The 12,815-nt window shown below is 36.5% G+C and overlaps 1 protein-coding gene across 1 annotated transcript in view; it reads left to right on the forward strand.

The window, feature by feature from the left end:
- The window catches only part of NADK2 (NAD kinase 2, mitochondrial), a 28,780-nt gene extending 16,084 nt beyond the window's left edge, over positions 1-12,696 (forward strand). Inside the window, exons 6-12 of the mRNA XM_059874085.1 lie at positions 1,857-1,993; positions 2,786-2,864; positions 5,051-5,194; positions 7,261-7,316; positions 7,399-7,452; positions 7,979-8,102; positions 9,878-12,696. Of these exons, the coding sequence (XP_059730068.1) occupies positions 1,857-1,993; positions 2,786-2,864; positions 5,051-5,194; positions 7,261-7,316; positions 7,399-7,452; positions 7,979-8,102; positions 9,878-10,016 (733 nt within the window). The 3' untranslated portion in view covers positions 10,017-12,696. The remainder of the gene's footprint in view (positions 1-1,856; positions 1,994-2,785; positions 2,865-5,050; positions 5,195-7,260; positions 7,317-7,398; positions 7,453-7,978; positions 8,103-9,877) is intronic.
- The last annotated feature ends 119 nt before the right edge of the window (positions 12,697-12,815 follow it).

Here is a 12,815-nt window from a genome sequence, read left to right on the forward strand (position 1 = left end):
AGACACTGTTCTGTGAATATTTTTACAGAATATTTTTGTGATGATGGACTATCAAACTCAGAAATCAGAAAACAACAACAAACTATCAAAAGACTATCAAAACCAGAAATCAGTCACTCATGTGAAAGTATATAGCAATTGATTTTTCTTTATACTTGAAGCATATTAAATTTGTAACTTGAAGTGTAACTGTATTTGTGCCATAAAATAGTCCTGAAATTAAATTAATAATTGCCAGGATAAATAACTGAAGAATTTCATTATGTGTTGCTAAAGGAACAGGTGCTTTCTACTCACATATTCTAAGGTTTAGAAAACAGAAGCATTTTAGTCTCCATCATTCTAATTTGCTTAAGTAAAACTCGTAGTGCTTATTCAGATAACCTCTCTTGACATATGGCAATTTTGATGTTTTGTTGGAAACAAAGCTATATTTTTGTGGCTGACATTCCTGTTACTGCTCATTATGGAGCTGAAACCTCACCAGAGCAAAACAGAAAGGATTTCTCTAATTATTTTTCTGAAATAATAGGAGATAATAAAATAGTTTCTTCTTAAGCAAGGACGTGAGCAGGTGTTTCATTTGAGAGTTCTTAGATTTGTTTGGCCCTAAGCAAACTTTGGAATCGATGGGTAACTGAATCCTTGTCTGGAAGGGCTTCTGGTATCTTGGAGTTGTAGTGGGTGATGAGTTGCCAGAAACTGGAAAAGGGCAATAGGCTTTTTCCCCTTATCCATGGTATATCAGTCAGTGCAACAATCTGTGTTAACATGGACCTTGTAATCCATGAGACAACCAACATTATTGATTTGTAAAGGACAAACTATATCAGACTACCCAGGTTTTTTTATCTTGGTGGTCAGTGCTGTAGCTGGTTCTCAGAATAGGGGTGTTAATAGGAGTACAGTCCCATTTTCTAATTTTGTGGGGGATGTGATATGTTCTAGCCAGGACCATTGTAAGGAGGCTAGTATAGTGATACTCACTGCATGCTTTCTGCATGACTACCTAAAATACCTGGAATTTAGGGGCAGATAGGATGTGTAAATGAGGCTCTATAAAGATAACTAGAGGAAAAACTAGGAATGTTGTCATATATAGTAAAAGTCTCTTGTAATTTTAGGAAAAACTGGTTAATGTAGCCTGGATATCAACAGTATGAACAGGGAAAAGGTGTGCTCATAACACTCTCTTGTGATTTGCCTTCTTAGTCAAAACTATTGCTATTTTGTTTTATGAAATATCTTAGGTTGTAAGAGGAAAAGGAATTTATGTCTCTAGGGAAAAATAAAAAAAAATCGGAATGTTGTAACATGGCTTTTATATCCATCTCTTGCTTCAAATGAATTCCTCTTAAGCACCCTAAATTCCTAGGCCATGAGGGATTGTTAAAATGAGAGGATACTTTGGGCCTTTTAAATATAAGGGGATGCATAGAGCTGCTTTTCTGGACGTGTCAAATACAAACAAAAGATGTCAAAAATACAGCATGTATTTCTGTGAAAATTCTTGAGAGCTCTTTATTCTTAAAAGCATTGTATCAGGCACTCATTCACATGCCTCAAGAGGAGAGTTTGTTACATGCAATTTTTGTAGGCTACTTCTGGCCAGTGTCCTCTTATTTTACACATGCAGAAAATATTAGGTAGCAAATTGGTAAATGTAAAGAATTTACAATTACATATTATTAACTTTTTAAATTTAGAAGTTATAGTAGAAGCTATAAAACTTGAACTCTATCTTTGAAAATATTTAGCTCTTACTCTTAAGATGTTCTGCTTTGAGAGTGAAGACTCTCAGATCCTATCTAATTTTGTAATGAATATTTCATACTGACTTCTTTTGCCTCTCTCAGGTGGCAGTGGCGGCAAAGAATCCGACTGTATCTTGAAGGAACTGGGATTAACACGACCCCAGTGGATTTACATGAACAGCAGCTAAGCCAAGAGCAACACAGCAGGGCTCACATAAATGAAAGATTCCAGGATCAAAGTAGGTTAAAATCTAACAAGAATAAAATCACTTTGCTATGATAACTTGGATTGAAGATAGGGATTTGTAAAAGTTTTAGTACTTGAAATATCTGAATATCTGAAATATCTGTCAAAATACCTGATCTTTTTTAAATGCTGTCTCTTAGTATTTGAGTATTTGTGTGTGTTTGTGTACACAAGCTAACTTTTAAGTTAGGTTACTTGAGAGTTGTAAAAGCTGGTCTTGGACCAGCAAATAAGCAAATAAAATATTAAAAATAGAGTCTGTCTGGAGATAATTCTTAAACACCTTCAGCTCCTTTCTTTATGGTGGGTTGAAAGATGCATGGTTCTGTGCCTAACCTGTGTCCAGTACTGCATTTGCTCACTAAGAAGTACTTGTCAACATCATCAACTTGTAAATCCTCTTTAATTACCTTGTGATATGAAGTCTAATTCTCTGAACTTCATCAGAAATGTCTGTTAAGTCACTGCCAGTGAATTTAACTTGGCTGGAAGTGTGACTGACAGAAGACTTCATTCTGCCTAGTTGCCTGTGACTTTTCAGGGAAAAATGTCTGAACGTAAGCATCATTGCTGACCTTGGTTTAAATATTTATTGTCTCCTATAAAGGACATTGACTGGCCACAGAGTAAATCAGTGAAAAAATGAGTCCTTGAAGAAAATGGAGCATTAGGTTTAGAAAACAAACCCAGGAAGCAGAATCTCTCTTCCAGTGAATTGTGAATGGTTTTTGAAAACTTGTGGTGTAAGTCCATGATTCAAAACTTTTATATTTGATATCTGCAGGATCTGATATTTCTGGCCCACATCTTTTACCAGTGAGAGCACTCAATGAAGTCTTCATTGGGGAATCACTTTCATCCAGGTATGTATAATTGTTTCTTGTTACAGCAAGGCACAATTGACTTAATTTCTTTTTATGACATAGCAATGCACAATCAATGATGAGATTTTATTGTCAAATTTCACTTCTATTTTATAAGTATTTAACACCAATTGTATTATTGCTAATTACAAAGTGTATTTTCAAAGGTAAGTGCAGTAATGTTGATTGCTGATTTTCTGCCTCCTCTCTGGTTATTCTTTCATTTTTCCTGACTTTTTTTCTTTCCCTTTTATTGATGACTTAAATATCAGTCCTTGACTGCCTCGTCTCCTGCATGTCTTAAATATGTTTTCATATGCTTTTAGCATGACCAAGCAGAAATAGCTTTTATCATCACTCCTTTTCTGCCTTTCTGTTATTAGATGCAATGGTTTTTCTCCTGCATTTGGCAGAAACCTTGTTATTGACGGAATATAATTATTTCCTTTGTTTAAGAACTGTTTTTCTATCAAATCATGGTACTGCCTTATACAGGTACATTTGGCTGTCCTTTCTGTCTTGAAGATCAATGCATTTTTGGTAGCCAAACAGTAAGAAGGACATGAGGAATATGACTGGGGCTGCAGTAAAAGACATGATCCTTAGTCAGGATTTGATCAAACTTTTACTTGTATTTTATATCTGTTTTCACTTTATTATCTTTAAAAAAAAACCCAAACAAAAACAACAACAGAGAAGCCACTTTAGAGTTTAACAGCTTGTGTGTGTACAGTGGCTGGGACACTGATTGCTGGTGCAACAGTATAAATGTTCTGTGAGTGCTTTACTTTTTGTCTGGACTTCAGCCTCAGACTGGCAGAGGGAATTAATCTCAAAGAGATACAAATCCTCCTTTCTCCTAAATCAAATCTAATTTTATCAAGATTTTAAGAAGTTTCTTTAATGTGCAGTGATAGAGGAACAAAGCTGTTTTCCAGTGCTATAAGTGTCACAAGTACATTTTTCTCTTGGTTCCTGTGTATTTGAAAACCACTGAGGAACACAGTACCTCCAGAAACAAAGCTCTAGAAATAAGTATGTTACTGGGACCTTACACTTGGAGACTTAAATGTCATAAAGACAAATCTTCTGTTAGTTTGAAATACACAGGTCTGCTATTTATTTAGAAAAAACAACTTTAGGAGCTTCTTGTCAGGTCTTATTCTGCATGTCAGTGATGAAAACAAGTAAATTGAAGACAAAACCCCGCAGAAAACCTGTCATACCCAGCTTGCAAAAATTACATTAAACTGAATCAAGCGGTTACCTGTGTTCTTGATTTACTTCAGTTCTCTAATCTCCCCGTCTTTTCAAGACTGATTACAAAACATGCCCTTAGTTACTGAGAGTATAAACTGTTTGGCACCAAACAGCCAAGAGCTGTGTTTCTAGACTGAAATAATAGCTCAGTAAGTTCTGTTTACTAAAAAAAGTGAAACTCAGTCATGCATAAAACAGCAAATGTGGTATTTCTGAGAGGATATCTATTAATCTGAAGCCTGTATCACAGTTTGAATTAGGCCCTATGAATATCAACAAGTTCAGTTTATAAATACACTCTTGGATATTCTGAAGCTTGTAGAGAGAAACTTTGGTCTCTAGGTCTAACACTAGGAATCCCCTAACAGATGAACAGTAACACACAGACGATGATTGTACATCAAGATCTAGTACTTTTGACTTTTAGGAATAATTTGCCCTGGAGAGAAATGTAAGCCTGCCGTTTGTGTAAACCTATTAATGAAGAAACACTGGATTTTCAATTACTGAAGTGATCAAGAATTCAGGTTCAATCATGCTGTTACTTACTGATGTTGAAAAGTTTATTGTTCATTGACATAATTTAATGAGACCCAATCACAGCATAAACACTGGTTTTGTGCAACAGGTATGCAAGGAAGGTAATTATTTACAGTTTTATTAGTATGTCCAGCAAGCCCTGCAGATGAACCACAAAGGTGGTTTTGTGCATAAATTAGCATGAGAAGTGACTGCAGAAAAAGTGCCTAAAAGTTCATGCTCGAAATCATTTTAGTCCATTGTAAAAACTGCTATAAAATAGTGAATCAGAAGTTGCTGTCAAATGGGAAACATGTACAAAGCCTGTGAAATTGTGATCCAGATTTGAAAGTAGCCCCTCTAAATTGTAATGTGCCTGATAAGGCTGTGTGTTCTGTCTTATTCAGGGAGAACTTTAAGTCCTGCAAACCCAGTTTTACATTCTCGCTTCATAGGGCCTCCTATTATGAAATATCAGTTGATGATGGTCCTTGGGAGAAACAGAAGAGTTCAGGGCTTAATGTGTGTACTGGAACAGGATCAAAAGCATGGTGAGTACAAGTTGCTGCTTTGAGAGAAAATACCATTTCAGATAAGCTAGATGAACCTATTTGGCCTATGCATTTTCTCCTTACTGAGACTCTGCTGGTCTATGGGTAAGTCAGTCTGATACTGTCACTGTCAGTGTGGCTCAGAGCTGTTCCAGATGTATGAGATGAGCAGGGCACTCATTACTTGTGGGTGTGGAGGGAAGCCTGAAAGGGTGAAGAGCTGTGGCATTGAGACAGAAGTTTGCCTTAGATGTAATTTCAGTGAAAAATGTGGCATGCCACATGTGAAAATGAGCGGTTGGGAGTGGTGAGGGAACGAGATTCTGCTGTGACTTGCAGAGAGCATACTGAGGTGATCTATGAACTACTCTTGTCTAAAATTAAAGTTCTTAGATGATGTAGCCCAGTAAACTTATAAAAATCTAAGCTCTAAGAAGAATGGGAAAGCATGTATTAAATGCAGTGTTAAATGTTCTCTGACACATCTACTGTCCATACTCCTTTCAAGCCCCTTTTTTCTTTCATATTTAATTGACACGGGACAATCTCTTTGCCAGAATAATCCCCTTAAAAAAAGATGGCCATATCTACACAGAACTGTGCTAGCTTAATCAGGGGCATAAAATATCTAAACTTCAGTTTAAACGTGCTGCAGTACTGCATGTAAGTTGAATCAATTTAGTTTTGAGATGTGAGATATGTGTTTGTGCTCATAATTTAGAGTTGTACAATAGCCACTGGATTTGTGGGGTAGGCTAAGATGAGCTAAAACAGAAGCTTTTAATGAAATTCAAAAATAAGTATTCATGCTGTAACCATGGTTACTAGGTTTTACTCTTCATTGTAATTCAGAATTTGGTATTCAGGCAGCATAGCTTAGTTCTGGAGTCTGCCAAGGATGAAATTGGCAGACTGCTAGAGAAACTTTCCTAGTGTTCAGTACCTTGGGAAAGTACAGTCTTTATTCAATGCTGTTCTTACACATTTCTTTTGCTTATACACTCCGTGCTGAGCAAATCCAGAGCCAGGGACCAAGCTCCAGGATTGCCCCTCTCCATTGCTGTAATCTGTATGTGTTGCTGGACTTCTCTAAAGTGAGGCCAAGCCTCAGTGGAGTGATCCCCCTTAGCATGTTGTCTAGGGGTTTTCCTGGAATTTGTCTTCTTGGGACTGAGAGATTTAAATGTCCTGGTGTTTTCTGTAGATGCCAATACTTGTGTAAAAGGATATCTTGATAGCGTCTGCTCAGGCTTGCAGGTAGGCAGTAAGCGTAAGAGAATCTTGGGCACACCCTCAGCAGCTCTGGGGTCAGATAGGCGTGTAGTCTGAGGTGTTTTACTGCCATGACAGAAGTGCTGGACTGAGAATTTTAAGCTGTATTGAGTCTTGGCATGTGACATCTTCACGGTACTGCTGCACAGCGGCTGTGGTTAGCACCTACTCCCTTTTGAGTCTGGGCAGAGGAGGGAGGCTTTTTTAGGAGTTTTGCCTTAGTTCAGACTGAGGCTATATTGCCTTGTTCATCCAAATGTATGGAATGCAGAAGTGTATGATCTGACTGTTTATTTTCTATATACAACAGTTCTTCTGAGATTCAAGACCACACCTTAGGGTATAAATAAAGAGGTAGAATATTTGTAAAGAAGTTTTGGGTTCATAAATGAGAACTAAGAGAATAAATCAATTAGCAAGGGTTGGATAGACAGGGTGAGAGCACAATCTCTAGAGCTTCAGTTTTTTAATGCAGACTTAATGCAGCAGTTATTGGGGTTTTAAGGCAGGGGGATTATTGACAAGCAGACTACATCCCATGCTCTTCTTTCCTGAAGACTTCACTTAATGGATTTTTAAGGTTTACAAGGCCACAGGTAGATGCCAAAGCAAGAGTTAAAACATTTTTTTTTTTTAAATTAACTGTTACCAGCTCACACTTCCAGCACACACTTACTTCTTTTTCCTCCCCAAATGTTGAATTTAGTTTTTCATCAGTGTGAAAGGATTTTTGGTTTTGCTCGGTTTTTTCCTAAGTTGTACTGCTTAGCAAACAAGACTTCTTCTCTGTCTAGGTCCTATAATATTAACAAGGTTGCACATCAAGCTATTGAAGAGATCCTTAAGATCGGTGAGTGAGCAATGTGGCATTACTAGCCAAGTTCTGTATAGATACATCTATCTAACTGGGGCTCTCTCTCTCGGCTCAACAGCAAAAAAGCATGGAAGTTTGAATATGCCATTGAACACGGAGCTGGTACAGAAAGGTTAGTGAAAAGGGCAAGATGTTTTTTTAAAGTATCTTTGGCCAATTTATTTTGTTTATATTCTCTACTACTCACCTTTCAATGTTTTAGTAGTAATAGTAGTCTTTCTTACAGACTTGCAGTAGTAGTCTTTCTTACAGACATTAATTAGGCACAGACTTGCAGTAGTAGTCTTTCTTACAGACATTAATTAGGCACAGTTGGCAAACAATGTCTTACTTGAAATGAAAGTTCTTATTTAGATTTCTGTCTACATTAGTCTCTTCAGGAGAATTTCAGTTTTCCTAAAATTTGAAACAGTTAATATTTAATCTCCAGAAGAGTGCTATTGAGTGTGCATCATGCAGTAGAACTGAAAGGAATTTTCCCTAAAAGTAATTTTTTTTGCATGTGAAAGCTATTAAACATCTGTCAAGACTTGATGGTCCTTCTTGATAGAGAAGCCACACTTCCCTGAAGGAATGTGTGTTTCTGAGAGTAAATAATTTTCTCTGGAAATACTAATGGCTGACTCCTCTGCTTACAGTAACAAATGATTACAATGAGTCTCTGCTCTACAGTCCAGAGGAACCAAAGATGTTTTTCAGTGTTCGAGAGCCTATTGTAAACAGAGTTTTCTCAAGTAGCCGTCAGCGTGGCTTCTCTTCAAAGTAAGTGTTGGCTGCAATAGCAAAGAGTTACTTCGTTCAGTGTATCTGTCAAAGTCTGAGCAATCCAGGACTTTCCCTTGAAGTGTTTCAATATCCAGTTTGTGCTTTGAATGCCTTGAGTATTGTTCTTTTAACAGCAGGATGAAAATGTTTCATAGTTGTGTTATGGCTTTTCAATGTTTGATCCCTGCACAATCTTACAGAATAAAAAAATCTCACTGTGCCCAGTTTTGGGTATGTGCCATTTCCTTCAGTTTGAGACACAGACAGTGACAGACTGAAGTGAATTCAGGAAAGGGCCACTGGGAGGGTAAGGGGGCTGGAACAATGGTTTATAAAGGAAAGAATCAAATAGTGCTTTCCTTTAGCCTGGAGGAGACAAGACTAAGGAGGAATCCAGTTGCTGTCTTCAGCTACCAAAGGATGGTTACAGAGGAGGCTTGAGTTAAACTCTTTTCAGAGCAGAGTATGCAACAGCCATGATTTTATAGGATGTAAGATTCTGATTTAAAAAAAAAATTCACAGTGAGAATAGTCAGGCAGTTGACCAGGTTGTCTCTATAGATTGTCTTATCACTGTTCTTGGAGATACTCAAAACTTGCCTGGGCAAGGCATTAAGCAACCTAACCCATCTTAAAAGTAAGGCCTGCTGCAAGCAGAAGGTGAGATTAAATGCATTTCCAAACTGAATTATTTGCTAATTCATCATTTTAACTTAGGGCACTTGTGCCAGTGGAGGTTTAGATTGAATATTAGGAAAATTATTGTCATGGAAAGGATTGTAAAGTGGTGGAACGGGCTGCCTGTGGAAGTGGTGGAATTATCATCCCCAAAGGTATTTAAAAGACATGTAGGCATGGCACTTAGGGACACAGTAGTGGGCTTGTTAGTGCTTGTTTAATGCTTGAGCTCAATGATCTTACTTGTCTTTCCCAAGCTAAAGGATTTTATGATATGTGGAGCTTGCCATAATTAAATATAAATGTGTACAGCCATTAGTTAAATGATCAGAATAACTGAACATACTAACAATAACATATAAACTCTTGAAAATAATACAGTATTTCAATTGTAATTAACTGTCAGTTCAACCTTTTCTATCAGAATAAATGTCTAAAGGAGCTCTGAGCCAAATTTTTTATTCTGTCTTGTCCAGCTCTAAAAGAGATTCCTTAAATTTTGTAAGATTAGATTTAAACTTATGAACTTAAATATGTCAGACTCTAATAATAATGTCTTGACAATAATATGCTGCAGTTCTTGAAGTTGTCTGGCAAGCATCCTGACTTCAGCTTTGTGTTTGTAATTACTCTTCTTCTCTCTGAATGATTAATGTAACTAAAGATTATGTTAATGTCCAAATTATTTGAACCTCAAGCATTGCTACTTGAAAATACATATTTCATGTAACATGAAGACCACATATTAGAATCTTAAATTAATTGTGAAGTTTAAGCAAATGGGATCATTAGTAGCTTTCTTTGAAAATTACAACTAAGCTTCAGCTTCAACACCAAGTGTTATGTTGTAGGCTGTGCTCAGACTCTGGGAGCATTGACCAGGTCCTTCAGTTCTCTCTGGATTCTTTCCAAGTCCCTACAAAGCACTGATAACTTGGGGGGTTCTAGTGCTTAGTACCATGCTAAGTGGAGGTTAAGCATTTACTGACCCAAGCAAAAGAATGTCCCAGAACCAGTTTTATTGTTAAGTGCTTGTGTGAAATTCTTAAATTTTTTAGCTCTTTTGTGATAACTTATTTGTTGGGTTTTTGCAGAGTCTGTGTTCGTTCCCGTTGTTGGGATGCTTGTATGGTTGTAGATGGAGGAACGTCTTTTGAGTTCAATGATGGGGCAATAGCTTCGATATTGATTGACACAGATGATTCACTGTGCACTGTTCTGCTGGAAGAATGAAGGACCATGATGTCTTTTGCTGAAACATTTATGGATCCATAGAGGGAAACCATGGGGATATCACAATGCTGCATTATATTGGAAGTTGGCCTTTTCGGATGCAAGAGCATTTGGAGGAAGCTTGAAATGCTTTTCATTCCTTTGGGTTGGGGAATCATTAGCCTGATATTTAAGCTTTTTTTGCGTCTAGTGTAAATGTCTGAAGTGTTACCTCTAACTTCGGTGAAAATTTTAACTTGTAAGGCAAACATGAAAACACAGGTAAATGGGTTAAAATATTAAGTCAGTAGCATTAAATATTCAGATGTACAGTTTTTTAGTAACAGTCTGGGACTGATACAACTAAATACTTCATACATACACTTTTGTAGAAAAGTTGACTGTCAAATTAGCAATTTGATGCAAGGATATATAGATTTTGGTAAACCATGATGTTGATGTAAAAGAAATGAAAATACAAATCTTTTGTATGTTTTTCAAAAATTGTACAACTTTGTAGTTTCATACAACTTGTGGTAATTTTATTTTTTGTTCTTTCAGTATTTTTTTCTACTTTGTAGACTTATATCCAGAGTATAAGTCTGGTTTAGTACATCTTGAATGAGGTAGCTTTTAGTTTTTCTGTTTGGCTAGATAGGGACTTGAAACCCAAAGGTTTTCTTGAGCCCTTCATGAAGAGTATACAAATTATAGAAATCATGTTGTAGTAGGATATATTCCTTCACTGAATGGATTCACTGGCAAGCAGATTATCAGAACACTAGTGTATGTAAGTGGCTATCATAAGACTTTATATTTGGCCTTATTAAGTTGAATGTTTAGAATTTTAGGTTTTGGGTCTCTTATATTTAAAAAAGAATGAGATATGCTGGGTATAAGGAGTTGGAGCACAATTAATACCTATGTCTTCCAGTTTTCCCAGCATGTTTTTACCTTCTCCAGAAAATTTACATTTCCAATCCTATGCTGAATTCTCGTGATATGTAAATGACAACAAATTAATTTCACATGTCTCTGCTCATGTTAGATAATCAAGTTGATAATAGAAAGAAAGAAAAAAGTTCTGATTAAAGAAGAGCAAGTGACCTTTTAAGTCTTTTAGAGAAACTGTGAACTGTGACTGCCTTTTGAAATCTGTGCTTATAATTGCATAGGTGAGGCAGAATTTGGGAAAACAAATATTTCTACAGCAGGAACTCGTTCTGCTACATGGCTTGAAAATAGAATGTTTTGTCTACTGCAGATTGGTTTCCAAGAGTGAGTTTTCTTAAAACGACTTTTGACTGAAAAGACTTCTAAAACAGATGTTCTCAGGTCTAATGGAAATGTTGTCCAATGTGGCCAATCAATCAGTGTATTTATTGCCACTTGCAAGATATAAACTGCTCTTTATTGGTGAAGGAAACAGACAAAGGGTTTTTTCCTTCTGGACTTAGAGTGAGTAGAACTTAAAACATAATTTATAGGATATTGATTTGACCAGACCATTCAGTTCTAGGAAAATGTGAAATTGATGGCGATGTGTGAATAAGCTATCATTGCATATATTTCACCTGCTAAGTGTGCTGCAGAGTCATTTACACTGTCTGGTTGCCTTGACTGTAGACTCAGAGGGGAAAAGCAAAGTAGCCAAATGTGCTTTCAAAAGTTGGTAAGTTCAGGAACTATCAGAATAAAGCTCTGACTGTCTAAAATAATCTTGTCTAAAGGTAAAGGTACAAGGTACTAAAGGTACACAAAGGTGTACCTTTGTCTAAAGATATTCAAAAGACTAATCTTTCTAAAAGTTGTGTGCACACAGACTAGGATGTTCTAGTTATTCTCAATCCATCTGTAACCAGTTAGGGATTGTTTATTATGTGCCTCTGTCATGTACACTAGTCAATATGCTGTTAGGATTCAAAAAATCCTCAAGCCCACCAATGCCATTAACACTAATTTATTCCCTCCTAGGACTCTTACCATTCTTAGATTAGATTTAGGTATTGAACATGTGCACAGCGAATCTATGGCAGAAATCCCAACAACTGCTTATTTAGACAATTGTGTGCTGTAAAGTTTTAATGGAGACTGGTTAGTGAGATCAGTAAGCATACCTCTTAAACATGCCTGTCATTCCTTATTATGAACATCAAAACTAAAAGGTAATGTTTTCAGGCCCTACAGCCCCAAAGTATGATCTAGATTAGGACTTAGTAAATTTTCAGTCAAATTCCTAACTTAGCAAAATGGAAGCCCGACCTACTCATGAGTGGCCTCTGCTGGTTTTGTCTGCATTTAATTGCAGTTCTGTTGAAGCATTTACTGGTGAATGCTTAAAATTGACTAGGATGATTCAGAAATCTATTATTAATAGTAAGCAGCTACCTTTTTTTAATTAAACAACTGTAGGACCCTTTTTAAAGATCCTTTATGACAAAGGATTGCAGTACAGACAACTTACTTGGTAGACACTATTCCAGGACAGTACTGAGTCTTGGTTTAACACTGATTTAATCAGCATGGACTGGCAGTGATTTTTGCACCCCTTTTACCTGCTGAGTCAAGTCCATGGTACTTTCATTTAATGCTAGTCTACACTGTGTTCTGCTAAACTAGACCTGTTATTATTTGCCTTTTTTTTTTTCCCAAGTAGTGTTTATACATTATGTAATAAAAAAATAAAATGTTAATTGATAAATTAAGCTATCCTGTTCCTGATTTCAACCTTCAAAGGTGTTTCATGTACTCAGTTCTTTCTCACATACTGTTTTGGGTTGTTTTAATGGTTTGTGAGCCTTCATGTATTTATGTGTACTA

This window comes from Haemorhous mexicanus, chromosome Z (assembly GCF_027477595.1).
Source record: "Haemorhous mexicanus isolate bHaeMex1 chromosome Z, bHaeMex1.pri, whole genome shotgun sequence".
NCBI lineage: Eukaryota > Metazoa > Chordata > Aves > Passeriformes > Fringillidae > Haemorhous > Haemorhous mexicanus.